Raw genomic sequence first — 19945 nt, 5'->3', positions numbered from 1 at the left:
TCATGGTCTGTGTGTATATAAATCTCCTCACTGTATTTTCCACGATATGCATCTGATGAAGTGAGCTGTGGCTCACGAAAGCTTAAGCTCAAATAAATTGGTCAGTCTCTAAGGTGCCACAAGTCCTTCTTATAATTTTGTAGAGAATAGTTGACAAAAATGAACAATTTCCTTTTTGGACTGATTGATTTACTTGGGGGACTGGGGCTGGGAATCTGCTTTCTCAATCAGCTTGCGTGATGCTTTTGTGGGAATGATCCTTGGGATTCTCCAGAGGCTTGAGAATAATCTGCTCTTAAACGGTTTTCGTAAGTGTAACTCCAGTTTGCTAGCGTCAGGCATCCCGGTGAGTCACCTCTCTCTCTAATTCTATAAGCAAAGTGTCTTTCAAAAGGAGCCGAAGTTCTCATAGAGTAAGTTCATCTCCAGCACTAAATATAGTCCCTTCAGAAAGGGCCCAATTCCCCCAGTGCCTTCTGGCTTGTGCAGTCACTTACAGCTGGGTAAATTGCTTATCTATGAGCATTAATTTGGTCTACTTGGTATTCCTGAAACCCGGTGGGATGATTTGCACAATTGGAACATTAAAAGCAATGGTTCTAATCTATTTCGGAAGGACTGAATGGGCAAAAGGGGTGGGGGAGGGGCACTCTAGGTCCAAAATGGCATCACCTGTTTCCGAGTCACTGATAACTGGGAAGAAAATGATCTTGAATGCTCACAGATCAATGTGCTAACAGAGAAAGCACAAGGTGGGGACTTATTTGGTGTCTGCTACAGAGCCCCAAATCACACTAGGGAATTGGATGACCAGCTCCTTATGTACCGATCGATGACGTGTAGGGGGAAAGAACCCTGTGTGATGATGGGAGACTTCAATTGGAGTGACTGCTGGAGGTCTCCTGCTGCCGGTACTCAAACATCCTCTGAATTTCTAAATATTATTATAGATGACAATTTCCTAACTCAAAAGGTGGTGCAGCCAACCCAGGGGGATTCTGTATTGGACTTTGTTCTTACAGGTAAAGAGCAACTGCTCACAGAACTAAAATATAATGGTAGCCTAGGAACAAGTATCATGACTTGATCACATTTATAATGTGCAATCAGAATAAAGTGCAGACCAGTGATATAGATACTTGGTGCTTTAATAGGTCCAATTTCACAAAGCTGAAAACAAGTATGAGCCAAAGCTGCTGGGAGAGAGAATTTAAACAGAAAAATGTGAATGATAATTGGGAATTATTTAAGAACTCCTTACTAGATGCCCAAAAAGCCACAATTCAGGAAGAAGGCCGCACTGTTTAAAAAACCACCCAGGTTTAGAGGGGAAGTGAAGGAAGCTATACAAAATTTTAAGAATGGAAGAAAGGGTAACTAGGTAGTAATGAATATAAATCAGAAGTTAAGAATTGTAGAAAATTGATCAGGGAAGCTAAGAAACACAGGGAGAAATTGATGGCCAGCAGAGTAAGGACAATACGGAGTTTTAAAAAATATATTTGGAACCAAAAGAATCTGGACAATAGTATTGGCCCTTTAGTTAGTAGCTGGAAATGGTAGAATTATTAATAATAATGCAGAAATGGTCAGATGTAGAAGTGGTATTGGGGGGCAAAAAATGAATGATTCAGTCTCATCATATGGTGATAACACTCTTTCCATTACCCTTGTATCTCTGGAAGATGTTAGAGAAGCTACTAAAGTTAAACATTTTTAAATTAGCCAGACCAGATAACTTACATCCAAGAGTTTTAAAAGAGCTGACTGAGGCACTCACTGGACAGTTAATGTTGATTTTCAATAAGTCTTGAAGCACTGGGGAAGTTCCAGAAGACTGGAAGATGGCTAATGTGCCAATTTTTAATAAGGGGAAATGGGATGACCTGGTAATTATAGGTCTGTCAGTCTGACATCGATCCTGAGCAAAATAATGGAGCGGCTGATATGGGATTTGATTAATTAAAGGAGGAAAATATAAGTAATGCAAATCAACATGGGTTTATGGAAAATAGATCCTGTCCAACTAACCTGATATAGATATAGATATAGATAGATATATTTTATACAATTACAGGTTTGGTTGATAAAGGTAATAGCATTGATGTAATATACTTAAACTTCTCGTAAGGTGTTTGACTTGATATCACAGTATACTTTGATTAATTTTATATTTTGTTTTTTAGTGTGCCACACATTAAATGGATTAAAAACTGGCTAACTGATAGGTCTCAAAATGTAACTGTAAACATGGAATAGTCCTTCAGCAGGTCCGTTTCCAGTGGGATCCTGCAGGGATTGGTTCTTGGCCCTTCACTAGCTAACATTTTTATCAATGACCAAGAAGAAAATGTAAAATCATCACTGATAAAGTTTTCAGATGACCCCAACATTGGGGGATTGGTAAATAATGAAGAGGACAGGTCACTGATACCGAGTGATCCGAATCTCTTGATTAAACTGGGGCCAAACAAACAATGTGTTTTAATACAGCTAAATGTATAAATCTAGGGACAAAAAATTTAGGCCATACTTATAGAAAGGAGGACTCTATCCTGGGAAGCAGTGACTCTGAAAAAGATTTGGGTGTTGTGGTGGATAATCAGCTGAACACAAGCTCCCAGTGTAATGCTGTGGCCAGAAGAGCTAATGCATAAACGGGGAACCTTGAATAGGAATAGAGAAGTTATTTTACCTCTGTATTTGGCATGGATGTGACCACTACTGGAATACTGCATCCAGTTTGGGTGCCCACAATTGCAGAAGGATGTTGATAAATTGAAGAGGGCTCAGAGAAGAGCCACAAGAATGATTAAGGGATAGACTGTCAGGTTGGTGGCAGTGATCACTGGGTCCCACCAATCTCGCTTGCTATGGGCCAAGCAGCCATCACATGGGAATTGCTGTCAGTAAGTACTGACGGGGGGATTTGAACCAGCAATATTGAGGTGACAGTCAACACCACGGTCCCAACCCTTTGTGTGGTCTCTAATATCTCATTGCATTAGTCAGAGGAGTCGGGAGGGGTCACCCTGGCCAAATTCCAGCTGCCTTTCTAAAGCCTGCATCCTGCAGTTTCACCTGGGTGTGGTATTCCTGTTCCAGACTGTTACTTTGTGTGCTTAAGCAGCTGCTGCCATGTTGCAGCCCAGAGGTGGCTGCATTTCACTGTTGGGTAGGGTGATCCCCCTTGCTGCAGGGATGCAGGGTGCTCTGGGAGAGGTAAGATTGCTGTGTCCTCAGTTGTCTGTCTTCTCCCACTGGCAGGATCCGTCCCCAGCTGTCAAAGGAGAAGATTGAGGGATGCCATATCTGCACTTCGGTGACCCCCGGGGAGCCCCAGGTGCTACTGGGAAAGGACAAGGCGTTCACCTACGACTTTGTCTTTGACTTGGACACGTGGCAGGAGCGGATCTACACCACCTGCGTCAGCAAACTCATAGAGGGCTGCTTCGAAGGCTACAATGCCACCGTGCTGGCGTATGGCCAGGTACCGGCTGTCCCCGTCCTGGGCCTCGGCGGTAAACCTGGGCCATTGCACTGATGCCAGGCTCGGGTGTTAGCCGTTGTGGGCTATCTGGCTGGGCACTGAGTGCTGCGCCAGCGAAGCCATGCCGGAGGGTGGTGGGCTGGACCTACAGGTCGGAGTTGAGGCTCATTGGTGGGGTGCAGGGGCAGAGGCCCAGGGCTGGAATGTTGGGGGGTGGGGGGGGCTGCGGGTTGGGATTTTGGGGCATCAGCAGCGCTGTTGGGGAACAGTCAGGGAGGGGTGGCTGCAGGTTGGGTTTGGCAGCCCAGGGCTGAAGCTGCAGGGGGCTGCTCTTAGACTGATGCGCCGTGGGGCTGTCTAAACACCCGTCCTGTGCCCTTTCAGACCGGAGCTGGGAAGACGTACACCATGGGCACCGGCTTTGACACAAACATCTCGGAGGAGGAGCATGGGATTATCCCGCGGGCCATCTCCCACCTCTTCAGTGGCATCGAGCAGCGCAAGCGGGCGGCGCAGGAGCATGGCGCAGCCGTGCCGGAGTTCAAAGTCAGCGCCCAGTTCCTGGAGGTGCGTGTGAGCGAGCAGGGGACGAGCTGGGGCTGGGGAGTGCTCGGAGCTGCCATTCCCACACCCCGGAACAGGGCATGGGCAGGGGTGTCCGCCCCAGCGGCCACAAACCACAGCTGCTCACACGCTGCAGCAGGGGGGCACGTGCGATGGGCCCTACATAAAACAGAGCTGACAACTTATGTTCTGGCTTCTCGCGGAGGCCATGGTGCTGGTTATCTGTGGTCCCTCTGTGTCTGGGAGCTGGAGGGTGGCTCGACCTCAGACAGTGTACTCTGCACCCACTTGCCGACATTCGGATTTGGCCCAAAGTCCAGTAGCTGTACAAAGGATGCAGGTTTTCCCAGCCTTCCCCAATTCAGGGGCTAAGCAGGAAGTCTGTGGCTCCTTCTACCCCATCTATTGCTTCCAGCTTTCTTACCAACTGAAATGATCACCTTGAAAGTAACATACTGGCCCTTGCCACCCCTTTGCCCTGTTTTTTAGTCCCTAGAGCCTGAATCCAAATCTTTCCTATTGCGCCTTTCATCTAGAACGATCCCATCATGCCTTGCAGACTGCGTGTACTTTGTGACTGCTTCAGCTCTTCCGCACATGCAGCTAGTTCTGGGGTGGAATGTGAAAAAGCCAAATGCAGCATCAATCAGCAGTTCAGGACTGGAATGGGTTTAGAATGTCTTCTCTGGGCGAATGCAGGAAGGCTGTATATAGCTAGCCCCGCTGTTCTGACAAAATTTCTATTTTGGTAATGTCCCAAAGGCATATGAAAAAGCCAGGAGATCTTTAAAGATCTTTGCCAAATCAGTTTTGCATAATTTCATGGAATCCTGAAACTTCAGCTTTTTTTTAGAACGTGCAAAATCTCAAGTGATCTGAAAACTAGTCACACTCCAACATAGAAATGCCCCCTCTGTTGGAAAAGTGGAGAGGAGAAAGCATCTGCTGTGTATCTAGCCTAGAAAGGACTGAAAGACTGGGAGCGGGGAGGTCCTGAGTTCTAATCCCACTGTTAACACTCCATGCCCTCAATGATCCTTGTATATCTATCCCTTCAGAGGCGTATTTTCTTGGGCTTCACAACACCTTGATGAATGGATATAAACTAGCCACCAGGAAGTTTAGACTTGAAATTAGACGAAGGTTTCTAACCATCAGAGGAGTGAAGTTTTGGAATAGCCTTCCAAGGGAAGCAGTGGGGGCAAAAGATCTATTTGGCTTTAAGATTAAACTCAATAAGTTTATGGAGGAGATGGTATGATGGGATGACATGATTTTGGCAATTAATTGATCTTTAACTATTCATGGTAAATAGGCCCAATGGCCTGTGATGGGATATTAAGTGGGGTGGGATCTAAGTTACCCAGGAAAGAATTTTCTTTAGTATCTGGCTGGTGAATCTTGCCCCCATATGCTCAGGGTCTAGCTGATCACCATATTTGGAGTCAGGAAGGAATTTTCCTCCAGGGCAGATTGGCAGAGGCCCTGGAGGTTTTTCACCTTCCTCTGTAGCATGGGGCACGGGTCACTTGCTGGAGGATTCTCTGCTCCTTGAAATCTTTAAACCACGATTTGAGGACTTCAATAGCTCAGACATAGGTGAGAGGTTTTTCGCAGGAGTGGTGGGTGAAATTCTGTGGCCTGCGTTGTGCAGGAGGTCAGACTAGATGATCATAATGGTCCCTTCTGACCTAAATAGCTATGAATTAGATAAATACCAATGGTCCATTTTACAATGGAGTACAGATAGTGTCTTGCCAAAGATCAAGCGAGCCTGGGTCAGAACCAGAAGTGGATTGCACATCTCCAGATGATCAGGCCCAAACCACTAGAGCACAGAGTTCCCCTGGAAAGTCTGAGCTCCATTTTCTCCATCTGGGCAAAGATTTGAGACCCATATGGCTTCAGACCCCCGTACCTGGCTGGGTAAGTTACCCCCATATTGCAGCTTAGGAAACCTTCCCTTCCATGACGCGCTCCTCATCTCTTCTGCCCCAGATCTGAAGAAGTGGGAAGCGTGACCGTGTTCCCAAAGATCTCTAGCCTTGGCAGGGCTTTGGCTCTTCCGTGAGCGCCCGTGATCTGGCATGGAAGCAGGACGCGGGAGGCCTTCCTGCTCATTGTCCCCTCCTTTGAAATCCCTTTGTCGGGGCGAGGCTATTCCGAGTGGTGGTTAACCCTGCTTCTTGTTCAGTACGCCAGCAGGACAGCACGGCTGGGAGTGCCCCTCTGCCCGCAGTGTTGTGTGACTGCCCAGCCCCGGGCATGAGCTATAGGATCCGACACAAGTGCTGCAGTGAATCCTGCGAGATCCCGTCTAGCCTTTGCTCCCTGCTGTGGCAGGGTTGCCTCCTATAACATCTTCCCCAGAGCCAGGCCAGCTTGTGAATGCCACAGTGTGCTGGGACTCCCACCGGGTACATTGCCACAGTAGATCTCACTGTCAGGGAAACCTCCTGTTATTCAGCCTATGTTTCCCTTTGCTCGATCCCTTTCCTCCCAGCGACATCCCCTTTGGAAACACCCCGTTAGACTTTACGGGCTGGGGTAACTCCACTGACTTCAATGAAGCTGTGTCTGATTGACGCCAGCTGAGGATCTGGCCCCACTGCGTTGGCATGTGGAGAGTGTGTGCGAACTTGGCCAACGCCGTGGACCCTTTACATGGCCTGAACCATCCCCCCTAGGCTAAGAGGAGCTACATCTGAAAACCCTTCACCTTGGCCTTGCTCCTGATCTGTAGGTTCAGCACCAGAAGCCGTCCTGTCTGACGGCAGGGCTGGCAGATGCTAGCTTCTTGGCTATAGAGAAGCTTTGACCAAGCCCGGAGGCTGCTGAGACTCCAGCACTGCCAGGGTTAATGACTGCCAGGGGCTGCCTGCCGAGTTCTGAGTTTGTGTCCTGTCTGTTTTCCGGTCAGGATATTTTTGCCTGTTAAATAGTTTCAGAGACTCAGATGTCTGGGCTACTGAAGCATCCAGTCCCAGCGTGAGGCAGGAGTTTCCTCCAGACAAACCCCTCTGGTCTATTTCAGAGTCGCCCGTTCGTAGTGCCCTGTGCCCAGCCTGGCTCGGACCAGGCGATCCGCAGAATCACAGTGACGGCGAAGGCGCTAGTGTAGGCAGAGCTCAGGCTTTACCGTCGCATCATCTAGAGCCAGCTGGTACCTAGCACTTTGCCTCAGGAGAGCTCAAGGTGCTTTACAAAGGAAGATCAGTATCTTGATCCGCATTTTACAGATGGGCAAACTGAGGCACCGAGAGGGGAAGTCACTCACCCGGCAAGTCAGTGGCAGAGCTGGGAACAGACAAGACCCAGGTCTCTGGAGGCCTAGCTCAGTTCTCTAGCCCCTAGACCACACTGCCTGCTCCTGTGCAGCTGCAGCCAGTCAGCAGGGGATGGCTTCGTTAGCTGCCTGCTTGGTCCAACGCATGCAGGGCCCGGCTCAGCTGACCTATAGCGCCTGCCCTCTCAGCGCTGAACACCCACGCTCCCTGCAAACCCAGCAGGGCAGCGCGGCCCTGTGGGAAATGGTTTGCCCCAGTGTCCCCTCTTCCCCTGGTGGGGTGTGCTGATGGCTACCCTCCACCCCAGAGGTGGCTGCATCTCAGCACCGTGGTGTGCACAGCTGGAATAAAAGGTGCCCTCGTTGGAGGGTGACCTTGTGGGTCCATTAAAGCTCCAGCATGCAAGGTGACAGGCGGCTGCTGTTACCGCTGTGTTCCGAGCCGTGTCCTGGTACCTCTGCCCTCTCCAGGCAGGTTCATTAGAGGGGAGGCTTTACTGGGGTGGAGCTAACTTCCTCCAGGGGCAGAGTGGAACAGATTAGCCTTTAGCTTCAGAGCCGCTCAGCGGTGCTTTCCCGCTGGTCCCTGAGCTGGGATTGTTGCAATGAACTGCGTGCCGAGCCTAATGCCAGCCAAATCTTCCCAAATCGATTTCAGTTCTTCCTTGAAGCAAGCTCCCGGCTGGAAGGTTGGCGTGTGACCAGCCAGGGGAGCCCCAGAGAGCAGGGGGCTCTACAGCTGTTCCAGCAGGTGCCATTAGAGTATCTTAGTCCATGTGGCGGCCTGTGTGGGGCCAGCAGATCCAGTAGCCAGCTGGGACCCACTGGCAAACGACAACGGGAGTTTCGCGGTGGTCTGCGTGGACTCTCTCTAGGATACTCCCTCCTCCAGCGCAGCACGGCCCCTGTTCACCCCGCAGTGGCAGGAGATTAGCCGTGAAGCCAAGCGCTGGGCTTTGCCGCGGGCCCCGTGCCGCCCAGTAACCTGCTCCCGTGTCTCCCTCCCCCACAGCTCTACAACGAGGAGATCCTGGACCTGTTCGACAGCGCCCGGGACCCTGACTCCCGCCACCGCAAGTCCAACATCAAAATCCACGAGGACGCCAGCGGCAGCATCTACACCACGGGCGTCACTTCCCGCCTCATCAGCTCCCAGGACGAGGTGGGCGACGCCTGGGGCCTGGCTGCTGCCGTGGGTTGGCCGCTCTGGGTCGCCGGAGAGCGGGCATGGGCGGAATGCAGGGGCCGGGTGCTGTGCGGGGCAGAGCCCCCGTGACGACGAGGGGCGTCGGGCACTAGCCCGCCAGAGTCCCAGGGCGGAAGCTCTCCTGCAGGCTGTCCTAGCCAGCCCTGGGAGGCTCTGGCTGCTGCTGGCCTGGGACAGCCACGGTCAGGGTGTGGCGTTGACACATGGCCGGCTGATGTGCCCCTGGGTGGCATGAGGGCACCGCACCAGGATACGAGCCCTTTGCATTTTCCTACGACCATGCTCCCTGGTCCCAAACCTGGGGGGCGGCAGAGGGGGATGGGCTGTGAATGGATTTTTCCCTCCTCCCCCCACCTGCTCTACTAGCCCCCCCTCGAAGGGGAATTGTCCCCCTGCCGATCCCAGCCCTCTCTTCTTCCCCACACTCAACAGCCCCCCTTGCAACAAGAGGGGACCCAGCTTGGACAGGGTTAACCCTCTCCTTGCCAGCCCCCAGAAAGGAGGCTTTTTAAATCCACTCCCCACCTCTTCACTCTGTGTGCTTGGATCCTTCCTTCTCGCCAGGCCCCCTGCTCCTCCCCTCTGTGCCATGTGGTGCAGGGCCTAGGGAGAGTGGTCCCCTGGCATCCTCAGTGCTCATGTGCTCCTCCTTTGTTATCCGAGGGCAGGAGTCTGGGTTCCATGCCCAGCCCTCCCTTGCCCCCCCGTGGTGTTGGCATGCGGTACCTGTCTCCCATGGGAGCAGCATCCTAGGGCGAAGGGGGGGTGGAAACGCAGCCCCCATCCTGTAGCGCCGGGGCAAGGGAATCGCTCGTCCAGCAGGCAGTGAGAGCCATTAGTTAACCAGGCATCGCTGCAGGAGGCTCTGGTCCCAGGGGAGAAAAGTCAGGCGCCAAAGGCAGGACTGTGAGCGCGTGATGCTGGGACACGTCTCTCTCCTGCTGCCTCAAGCAGGTATCTCCGGGCACAAGTGCATGGAGGGGGTTGGTCCTGGAGAAGCCCCTGCCCTATGCGTTGTCTGTGAGCGGGAACGTCTCTCAGCCATCTGGGGATAGCAGAAATGACCCTCAGGACCTGGAGGTCAGATCCCTCCTCTGTTGCCCCCAGGCACTTTGTGTGCAGCAGAGATCATGGGGGGCAGCGTGGACCAGTGCTTAGGACTCTGGGCTGGGCCCTGGGAGAGCTAGGTTGTTACCCACCATGCCACTTGCTGCTGTGTAACCTTTGCAAGTCCCTTCTCTGTCAGCTCTGTGGGGCTGGGGCTGGCTCTCACTGCGTTTGTACAGCACCTAGCACACCGGGGCCTCGATCTGTAGAGTGTTACATTACTCACCATGGCTGTGCATGGGCAGATTCCCACTCCCTTCTCTGAGCACACAGACCCTAAGTGAGCCTCCGCCCTGGCCTCAGGTTTGGCTTTCTTGGTAACTCGTGAGCAGGGCTGTTCTGCGGTCTCCCTGCAGCGCCTGCTCCCTCGTTCCCTGTGGCCATGGGAGACGCTCCCCAGTGTCATAGGGCAGGGATCTCCCAGTGCGGGGCCCAGGCACCTGGGCCTGCATGCCATGCAGGGGCTCGGCTGCCTGCATCCCAGGGTGACTATGGCCCATTGACCTAGGGCGCCCTCCCACTCTGGCATCGTGCCCCCTCCCAGCAGGATGGGGTGGAAGTTTCCTTTTAACCCTTTCCTTGCTGTTGCAGCTGATCCAGTGCCTGAAGCAGGGAGCTCTGTCCCGCACAACCGCCAGCACCCAGATGAATGTCCAGAGCTCCCGCTCCCATGCCATCTTCACCATCCACCTGTGCCAGATGAGAGTCTGTGCCCGACCGGACCTGGTGAGGCTGCAGCGGGATGCTCGGAGCGGGGTCGGGTTGGGAACTATCAGCGCAGAGGGATAATGCCCCGTTCCCCCGTGGGACGCGCTGACGCTGCGGCGTGTCTGCTTGCCAGGTGACCGGCCTTCCCGAGGGATCCCAGGCCACCGGCGAGTACGAGACCCTCACCGCCAAGTTCCACTTCGTGGACCTGGCCGGTTCGGAGAGGTTGAAGCGGACGGGAGCCACGGGCGAGAGAGCCAAGGAGGGCATCTCCATCAACTGCGGCCTGGTAGACGCTTAGCGGGCGGAGGAGGTCGGGACGGGCTGCAGTGGATATAAAGGGGCTGCCGGGGGGTCACGCCGAGTCCTGGTTCGGTCATTAGCTGCGCTATCCAGCGCCGTCCCTAGTAGGGGTAGATTCCTGGATCTGGGGGCTCAGGAATAAAGTGGAGGCAGGAGAGGGGCAGCACACTGTCTGGCTGATACAGCTGCAAGTGCATCTTGTCCAGAGCCCCCTGCTCCCCGGAAAGAGGTGGCTCCGATCACCCTGAGCTTTGTTTTCCGCAGGGAAGGGACCTCCCCAGCATGGGGCGAGAACTCAGGCCCTTCTGTTTTGTTGGCAGCTGGCCCTGGGAAACGTCATAAGCGCCCTTGGAGACCAGAGCAAGAAAGCCGTGCACGTACCCTATCGAGACTCCAAACTGACCCGGCTCCTCCAGGACTCCCTTGGGGGGAACAGGTACCAGGCACCCTGAGCCAGGGCATGGGGTCACCCAGCGGGTGTCCGCTGCGGCTGGGTGTGCATGACCCAGAATGGAAGAGCCGTACCCTTGCTGGGTCTGGGGTCTGCACCCTGGGTGTGTCACCTGCGGGGGGTGGGAGATTTCTGAGTAACTGGAGGGCCGCTCTGGCTCAGGGACGGATCTGAGGTGCCGTGTGCGTTTCCTGGTGCGGCGCATTGCCAAGGATCCGGTGGTGTCTCCATGGCGGCTTTTCCAATGTAATTATCTCGGCTCTCTCAGTCCCGAGCCCCAGACGCAATTAGGCAGCTTTCTCGGAATTACCTCTTGCAAAATGTGTCTGAGCCCTTCGTGATCCGGGACTTGGCAGCTGAGTTTCCCAGCACAAGATTGCTCTAATCCTTCCTGCCTCAGCGATGCCCCTGGTGCCCTGCCGTGGGCCGCCCTGGGTGGCGACTCCCTGAACATCACTTTGTAATGAGCAGGGGAGGTCGGCACTTTGCAGCACGAAGCCTGTGCTGGCCCAGGGTGGAAGGGACCCAAGGCATGGCCCGGACGTCAATCGCACCCCGGTTATAAAGTAAATAAAGGCCAACGGGGGTTGTGGCTGGAGCTGCCAATGGGCCCCCACGTGCCAGGGTTGGAATTGGCTGATCTGATGTGGCCCAGCCGTTGCGTTGTTCGATGGCTGCTCTGGTTGACCCCGCTGGCTCTCCGTCCTCCCCAGTCAAACCATCATGATCGCCTGCATCAGCCCCTCTGACCGGGACTTCATGGAGACCTTGAACACGCTCAAGTACGCCAACCGGGCTCGCAACATCAAGAACAAGGTGGTGGTGAACCAGGACAAAACCAGCCAACAGATCAGTGCCCTGCGGGCCGAGATCGCCCGCCTCCAGATGGAGCTCATGGAGTACAAGGCGGTAAGGGGCGGCTGAGTGGGCGAAGCCTCGCGCATGTACGGCCCACTCGGGTCACCGGCGCGGATCGAACCCAGGACTTTCTGTGCCTGCCACTTGGGCTAACGGACTAACTCCCCTAACTGGGTTTGTGGCAGGCTTTTGCAGTTGCTGGGGCTGGCTGCTAGAGGGAGATCTACTTCCATGTACAAAGCCTGGGTATGATAGAAACACGTGGACTCTTTGCCGTCACCGGTTCAAATCCCAGCTGCACCAACACAGCCTCGAATGGCGGGGGGAAAGTACTCCTGCCTCCCCTGCGCAGACCTGGCCCCATGGTGTGTGTACAGCTACACGTCTGCTGGCCTTGGCCAGCACCACTCCTCCTGGGTGTGGTATATGCTGTGGCATTGGGCTCCACCCCAGAGATGGCTGAGTTTCAGAGACGCTGTAGTTTGTGGGTAGACTGCAAGGGGCTATGGTGAGGTAGGCTGTTAAAGGGCTGTACATCATGCTATGAACAGGGAGAAGGCTTCAGAGTATCTTTCGGAGCTGAGAAGGCATCTCCTGCTTTATATCCCTGTCCCATGTGGCATATCGGACATCCTGCTTCGTGCTGAGCTTGTCTGGGCTGGTTTCCCATGAGCACCAGCCCTTAGGCAGCCAAGGGTTGCTATTGAGCTGAGTCATGTATCTCACCAGTCTGAGAGGAAGGATGGCCCAGTGGTCACGGCACTGGCCTGGGACTTGGGAGCCCTGTGTTCAAGTCCTTGCTCTGCCACAGACTCCCTGTGTGACCTTGGGCAACTCCCTTAGCCTCAGGGCCGCAATCCCCATCTGCCCAGCGGGGGTAAGAGCACTGCCCTTCCCCTTGGGGGTGCATGAGGGTAAATGCATGAAACTGGGAGGTGCTCAGCTCCTGCCATCATGGGGCTCAGATTAGTACCTTAGCTGTAAAAGGCATTTACAGCATGTCAGCTGCTCCCTGTTTCTGCCATCCCCCAAGCACGGCCTCCCCATGGGCACACCTGCCATTTTTTTGATTTTCCACGTTTCTCCTCTTGCTGTGACCCATCTTTAAGGGGACCACATTTCCCAAAGAGAAAACGGAACACCCTGCAGGCCTGGCCCGAGCCCTCCCTTCCTTCCCCACGTTCCTCTGCACCCCGCTTTCTTGACAAAAGTGAGTGTCCCGTTTGCTCTTGGAGACAAATGCCCACTTTTGCCAAAAAGTCGGGTCACCCGGGACATGCCTTAAAAAAGGGACTTGTCCCAGCCAAAACGGGGATGTAGGATCACCCTACCCATCTTCCTCTGTGCGGAGACATTGAGTGCATGACCGGCTGGGTTCGGCCAGTGCTGACGGATGCTGTGGCTTTGCCCTCTCTGCATCTCCCCTTATCCTCTCCCCCCAGGGCAAGCGTGTGATCGGGGAGGACGGCTCCGAGGGCTACAGTGACTTGTTCCACGAGAACGCCATGCTCCAGAAGGAGAACGCCACCTTGCGCATGAGGGTGAAGGCCATGCAGGAGGCCATAGATGCCATCAACAGCCGGGTCACCCACCTGATGAGCCAGGAGGCCAATTTGATACTGGCCAAGGCAGGTGAGGATGGACACCCCTGGAGGACGTGTATGTGGGGTGGGGAATACGAACTGGTACCATGAAAATTACAGCCACCCCAGAGCTCAGGGTGGTTGAGTGGCACCCTGGTTCCTAGGTGTTTTTGATCTTGTCCGTGATTCTAATTCTCTCACTCCAGGTGACGGCAATGAGGCCATCGGCGCCCTGATCCAGAACTACATCCGGGAGATCGAGGAGCTCAGGTGGGCGCGAGCCACGTTCTCTCCTTCCGCCCATCCGGGGGGCCGCGTATCGCGTGCAGCTTGAGGGGACCTGCAAAGGGGCAGCACGGGCTAGCAGGGCGACGCTGACCTGGGAGGCCCAGATTCCCTCCTTGGCTCTGCCGCTCCTGGCTGGGTGACTGATGTTGTGGGCACTGAGTTCAAGTAGTAGGCTGGTATTGCAGCTCTGCCAATGACCTTGGGTGACCGTGGGCAAGTCCCTTCCCCTCTCTCTTGCCATTGGTCTGACGTGACCATTTAGATTGTCAGCGCTTTGGGGCAGCGACTGTCTCACGGGTGCTTGCAGCACACGGCACAACAGGGCCCTGATCTCGTGTCTTGGAGCTGCTGAAATATAAATAAAAGCCCCACATTCGAGAGGGAAATGTCCCCATCCTGTAGGGTGTTCTGTCCGGCCGCCTTGTTCCCAAGCCTTCTCTGGAGCCTTAGCTGATCCAGACTTAAATGCCTCCAAGAGGTACGTTGAGATGCAGTCTGATAGCTAGTGCTGTTCATAAATGTGGATTTTGTTCCAGAGAAACTGACAACCCCAGAGACAGGAATCCCCTCGCTCATTCTGTACCAGATTCTCAGCTGTTGTAAAATCAGCATTGCCCCACTGGGGTCCATGGAGCAATGTGGATTTACCCCCCTCCCACTGAGGATCCAGACCCCTGTCCGTAATGCTAGAAAACAGAGGTGCCCCCTCCGTGTCTAGCCCAGCGGCTAAAGATTAACCGTTAGGCTGCTATGGCAGTGAATCGCCATTGCTGTTGAGACCTGGCTGTCGGCCAGGGTTGCTTCTCTCCCGTTAGTGTTCAGGCCTGATGGGAAGCCCTGGGCTGAGACGCCTTTGTGACGTGGTCCGGGCTGTATTGCCATCCAAGTGAAGGCACTAAATCCGGGAAGTGGCATCTGATGGGACTCTTTGCTCTCATGAGAGGCATGAGGATGGTTAGTGGTGGCCCTTCTGCAGCACCCCTCCCTAAGAGCGGAGCCCTGAGCCCCTTGGACCGATCTGAGCAAGGGCAGTTTAGGTTCCAGACACACACTCTCCCGGTCACCCCTCCTTAGAGGTTGGGGGGGGGCGTGTCTTTTCCCCTGGGGTTCTTGGACATCTGCCCAGGGTGGCAGATCTCCATGACCAAAAGCCCCTCCGGTCCCCAGGACAAAGCTCTTGGAGAGCGAAGCCATGAACGAGTCGCTCCGCCGCAGTCTGTCACGGGTCTCCTCCAGGCCCCCGTACTCCCTGGGCTCATCTCCAGGGCCAGGCCTGGGGGCACTCAGCAGCCCCGTGGTCTCCATGGAGGCAGAGGCCACCGAAGTTCTTCGGCGGGCCAAGCAGGATCTGGAGCGGCTGAAGAAGGAGACCAGGCAGCGGAGGAAGAGGTGATGGCCAACTCCCTGGCTGGGCGGGCAGACGGGGGGCTGTTCTGAGTGCGCCCACGCCTGCCTCTTTGTTGTTATGGCAGGACCATAGTTATTGGGGTGCCTACTTCTCCCTGGGCTTCCAGCCCTGGCACCCTCTAGCTCCCATCAGCCCTGCTGGTCCAGACATCCTGCTCCCCCATCCCTAGGGGAAGCCAAAACCATACAGCAGAGAATCAGGACTCCTGGGTTCTTTTCTCAGCTCTGCCTCCAATGTGCCACATGACCTTGGGTGAGTCCCTTCCCCTCCTTGTGCCTCAGTCTCCCCATCTGTTAACACTGCCTGGCCTGTTTCTCCGGAGGGCTGGGTTCATGAAGGGCTCTGAGATGGAGGATGTTGGGGGTGTTCTAAGGGGACCATGTGCTAGTTCTCCCCCGTCACCAGGGCTCATCCCTTCTCTTCCTGGCAGCCCGGAGAAGGAGGCCTTTAAGAAGAGGCCAAAGCTACAGCAGGAGAACGGGGAGGAGACGGACGAGAATGAGGAGGTGAGGGAGGCTTCCCCCGTGGAGTGGGGGGTGGGAGCCCCATTGCTAGCCAGAATGGCAACAGCCTTCTCTGTGCCTCGCTGGCATTGGGACAGCTGCGTCTGGGAGGCAGGGGCAGAGTCCATGACCACCCCCCCATAGGGCAGCCAGTTGGCTGCTGTTTGGCCCCACCTAGGTGTGGGGAGTGGGAGCTGGGCACGGGCCGAGGATGGCGGGCAAGACCATCCCCTCTGCCCCCTGGCAGTGCCCTGTGCCATCTGGCGCACTGGCGACATTGGGGCAGGGCAACTAGCCACAGGACTTTCTGCGCAGCTGGGCTTTGTCCCGTGAACCATGTCCCGTCTGCCCCATCAGGCCCTTCGTATTCAGCTGCCATCTCAGCAGGGAGGGTGGGGGGCGTTCCTCAGACATGGCCCCCTCCCTTTGCACACCCCACATCCTGAATGGTGCGGGATCAGCCCTGCCCCTTGCTCTCTCTCCTGCCTCTGCCTGGCACTGGTTTCTGAGGCAATCGCTTTAATTCACCCACGTTCGGGGCTGACGGATGGAGAGAGGCCTGAGCCCCTGGGACAATAGGAGAGGGGCCAAAGGCTCCTGATCTCTGCCCTAACCCTGCGCTTGTTTCCCAGGAGGAAGAGGAGCGGGAGGAGAGTGGCTGTGAGGATGAGGACGAGGATTCGGGCAGTGAGGAGAGCCTGGTGGACTCAGACTCAGATGCTGAGGAGAAGGGTAACTCTGAGAGCACGGCGCCAGGCTCTAGGCTTGGGCTGGGGGCGTCTGCAGTGACTCGGGGCCAATGCCCCCTTTGGGGAGGTGGTAGGGGGCTGCAGCGGGCCTGTGGGGTGAGCTGGGCAGGTCTTGGCTGGAGGTGCACGAGGTGCCAGTCGGGGTGATGAGGTGGGCCTGCTCAGCTGGTGCTGAGTGGCACAGGCCTGGCTGCCAAGCTGGTGCCCCTTCCCACCTCAGCTCCCCGCATTCGCCACCGGCTTGGCTGGGCTAAGACTGCAGGAGCGAGATGCCATCTCCTCGGCGTCCTGCCTCATCTGCCTCCTTTTCCCCTGCAAAGCCAGAGTCCACAGGGGACCCATGAGCCAGGCACTGTCCCTCCCATCTCCAGGCCAGCCCAGGGCTCCCTGGCACTCTCCCCCTGACCTCCCTGGGGTTGCCTGGCTGACTGACTCTCTTCCCACCGCTAGTGGTGAATTTCCAGGCTGACCTGGCTGACCTGACCTGCGAGATCGAGATCAAGCAGAAGCTGATTGACGAGCTGGAGAACAGCCAGCGGCGCCTGCAGACCCTCAAGCACCAGTATGAGGAGAAGCTGATCCTGCTGCAGAACAAGATCCGCGACACCCAGCTGGAGAGGGACCGGGTGCTGCAGAACCTCAGTACGGGCAGTGCCCCTTCCACCCCGCCGGCTCATCCCACCACACGGGCCCTCTGAGCCAGCACTGGCAGGAGACCCCCGGGGTTCTCCCGGCGCCCAATGAGACCCAAACTGAGGCCGCTCCCCACTCCATTCCATGCCCCTCTTGCAGTCCCCAGCGATTACCGCTGGCTGCTCAGTGTCTGGCTTCCCACCTCGTGGGATTGACCCCTCTCCACGGTCCCCCGGCAGCGTGCCACTTGTCCCACCTCTTGATCAGGGCTGGGCAGCCCACTGGCCGTGGAGAGACAGTGGGAGTAGGGCCTGTGGAAAGTCTCTTCCCCGGCACCTTCCCTCGGAGGAGCTCCAAGCTCTGACATGAGCTCTGCCCCCTTGCGAGACAGGCCCAGGTAAAGAGCTGTGCCCAAAGACAGCTGGCATCTGTGGCCAAGCTGGCTGTAGAACCCAGATCTCCCAGCTGCTCCCGACTTCCTCCCAGCGAGGAAACTGGCTCCCCAGTGCAGGAGCAGTAGCGTAGCCTGCCCATGCAGAGAGCTCGGTCTCCAGGGCTTTTCAGTCCTGGGCATCTTCCCTGAGGGGGGCAGCTGATGCTATAACTGAGACTTTAGTGATTGAGACACCTGCTCTCAGCTGAGTCCCACCAAACTCATCTCAGCAGCGTCCCCCTCTGGGGTGGAACGGCAATGGCTGCCTGGAGGAGAACAGGGTACGCCCAGTCCCTGGAGTGGTCCAGTCCCTGGCACACGCCTGGCACTGCTCTGCTGCGAGGGTTATTGGTCTTAAATAGGCCCAGGGTTCTGGCTTGCAGGCCATGACTGGTCTGGGCTACTCAGCTATTGAACGTCTCCTGAGCTGCTGGACCAGGCAGGCTTGTCTCTGGAGGCCAAGAGTTAATCTAAAGCGCCCCACAATGAGGGTGCTTTCCCTCAGGGCTGGGTGGGATGGAGCATGAGGGGCTCGGCCTGGCCTGGCGCTCTGAGCGTCCCTGCGCCACCCTCTCCAGGCACCATGGAATGCTACACGGAGGAGAAGGCCAACAAGATCAAGGCGGACTACGAGAAGCGGCTGAAGGAGATGAACCGGGACCTGCAGAAGCTGCAGGCGGCCCAGAAGGAACACGCTCGCCTGCTCAAGAACCAGTCGCGCTATGAGCGGGAGCTCAAGAAGCTGCAGGCCGAGGTGGCAGAGATGAAGAAAGCGAAGGTACCTGGCTGGCAGAGGAGGAGGGGGCTGGAGGGGCATGGCCCTCTTGTGCCAGCTCTCCACACTAGGGCAGGGGCGGTGGATGGGCACGGTCCACTGGGCACGCTCCTTATGCTGGCTGTGGGCTGTTGGGGGTGTCACGGAGTCCCCGGGCGATGCTCTGGAACTGCTCCCCATGAAGCCAGGCAGGACTCTGGGGCAGTCACCTTTCTGCGAGCAGCCTGTCTGCAGGACAGTCAGCTCACCCGGCTTCCACCTTCCTGGGTCTGACCTCTGAGCATTCAGCATCCTCTGCCCCTCCATTCGCTTCCCCCTGCGAGTCCACCCAGGCGGGGTCCTGCGGAAGCCAGAGGGTCCTGCCCCCCAACTCTGCAGACAGACAGACTCTCAGCCAGCCAGCCAGCCAGTAAAACAGAAGGTTTATTAGACGACAGGAACGTGGTCTAACACAGAGCTTGCAGGTGCAGAGAACAGGACCCCTCAGCCGGGTCCATTTTGGGGGGGCAGTGAGCCAGACAACCACGTCCTTCACTCCATGTCCCCAGCCAGCCCCCAACTGAAACTCCCTCAGCCCCCTCCTCCTCTGGGCTTTGTCCCTTTCCCAGGCCAGGAGGTCACCAGATTCCTTTGTTCTCCAACCCTTTAGCTCTCACCTCGCAGGGGGGAAGGGCCCAGGCCATCAGTTGCCAGGAAACAGGGTGTCGGCCATTCTCTGTGTGCAGATCCCTGCACACACCTGCCCTCTAGAGCTCTGCAAGGATATCACACCCTTATCCCACCCCCTAGAGACTTAAGAACTGCCTAGGGGAAACTGAGGCAGCCCCACACTATTCGGAGGAAGCATTAAGAACAGTCCCGCTTCGTCACATCGGGCCCACAGGTGGCACTGATGAAGCAGATGCGGGAGGAACAGCAACGTAGACGGCTGGCGGAGACCAAGCGGAACCGGGAGATCGCCCAGCTGAAGAAGGAGCAACGCAGGCAGGAGGTGAGAGCCCAGGACCTTGCCAGGGCCCTGCAGGCCCGGCAGCTCCGGCTGGGGCCTGCACCCCTCGCTCGGCTTTGAGCTCCCGCACCAGCTGGCTGGGGCGCAGCGGGGAATGCGGGTTCTCCGAGGGGTCTGAGATGCCCCAAGCCAGGCTCCTTGGGGCCGGATGGGGAGGGTGCTGAAGAGCCCTTGCTGATGCATGATGTCAGGTCCCCTCCCCTGTGCGCAGGGGAGCAGTTACCTGTGTGAGACCCAGAGCCCCTGACGCAGGGTGCGGCGGGGACAGGGGTGCCCCTGTGATCGGGCAGGGCTGAGCAAGGGGGTGGAGCCATTTGGGATGTGGGGGCAGCAGGGAAGCCCTGCAAAGCTGGGCTGAGCCGCGGGGATGACTGAGCAAGGCGCTGGGAAATCTGGAGCAAGCGCTGTACCAGTAGAGGACTAGATTCCGCTCTCCATGACGCTGGTTGTAAATCTGGAGTAACTGCATTGACGGAGTCGCTCCAGATTTACACCGCTGCCGCGGAGATGTGAATCCAGCCATCGCCTGTATCAAGGACGTTCCGTGGTCAGCTCTGCCCTGCCTCTGCTTGACAGGGTGCTAGAGCTCT

General features: G+C 56.2%; 1 protein-coding gene across 2 annotated transcripts in view; it reads left to right on the top strand.

The window, feature by feature from the left end:
- KIF21B (kinesin family member 21B) overlaps positions 1 to 19945 on the top strand; it is an 85475-nt gene that overhangs the window by 38528 nt on the left and 27002 nt on the right. For both annotated transcript variants that reach the window (XM_084610903.1, XM_084610902.1), the window contains exons 2-16: positions 3268 to 3490; positions 3875 to 4057; positions 8353 to 8502; positions 10246 to 10380; positions 10496 to 10651; positions 10986 to 11101; positions 11830 to 12025; positions 13417 to 13606; positions 13764 to 13827; positions 15013 to 15234; positions 15684 to 15759; positions 16389 to 16488; positions 16956 to 17147; positions 18150 to 18349; positions 19230 to 19337. In XM_084610903.1, the coding sequence (XP_084467029.1) occupies positions 3268 to 3490; positions 3875 to 4057; positions 8353 to 8502; positions 10246 to 10380; positions 10496 to 10651; positions 10986 to 11101; positions 11830 to 12025; positions 13417 to 13606; positions 13764 to 13827; positions 15013 to 15234; positions 15684 to 15759; positions 16389 to 16488; positions 16956 to 17147; positions 18150 to 18349; positions 19230 to 19337 (2311 nt within the window). The remainder of the gene's footprint in view (positions 1 to 3267; positions 3491 to 3874; positions 4058 to 8352; positions 8503 to 10245; positions 10381 to 10495; positions 10652 to 10985; positions 11102 to 11829; positions 12026 to 13416; positions 13607 to 13763; positions 13828 to 15012; positions 15235 to 15683; positions 15760 to 16388; positions 16489 to 16955; positions 17148 to 18149; positions 18350 to 19229; positions 19338 to 19945) is intronic.

The sequence above is a fragment of the Lepidochelys olivacea genome (genome assembly GCF_965140295.1).
Source record: "Lepidochelys olivacea isolate rLepOli2 genome assembly, chromosome: 21".
NCBI lineage: Eukaryota > Metazoa > Chordata > Testudines > Cheloniidae > Lepidochelys > Lepidochelys olivacea.
Note: the sequence above shows the minus strand (reverse complement) of the source record. Positions and strands in the feature narration are given on the sequence as shown.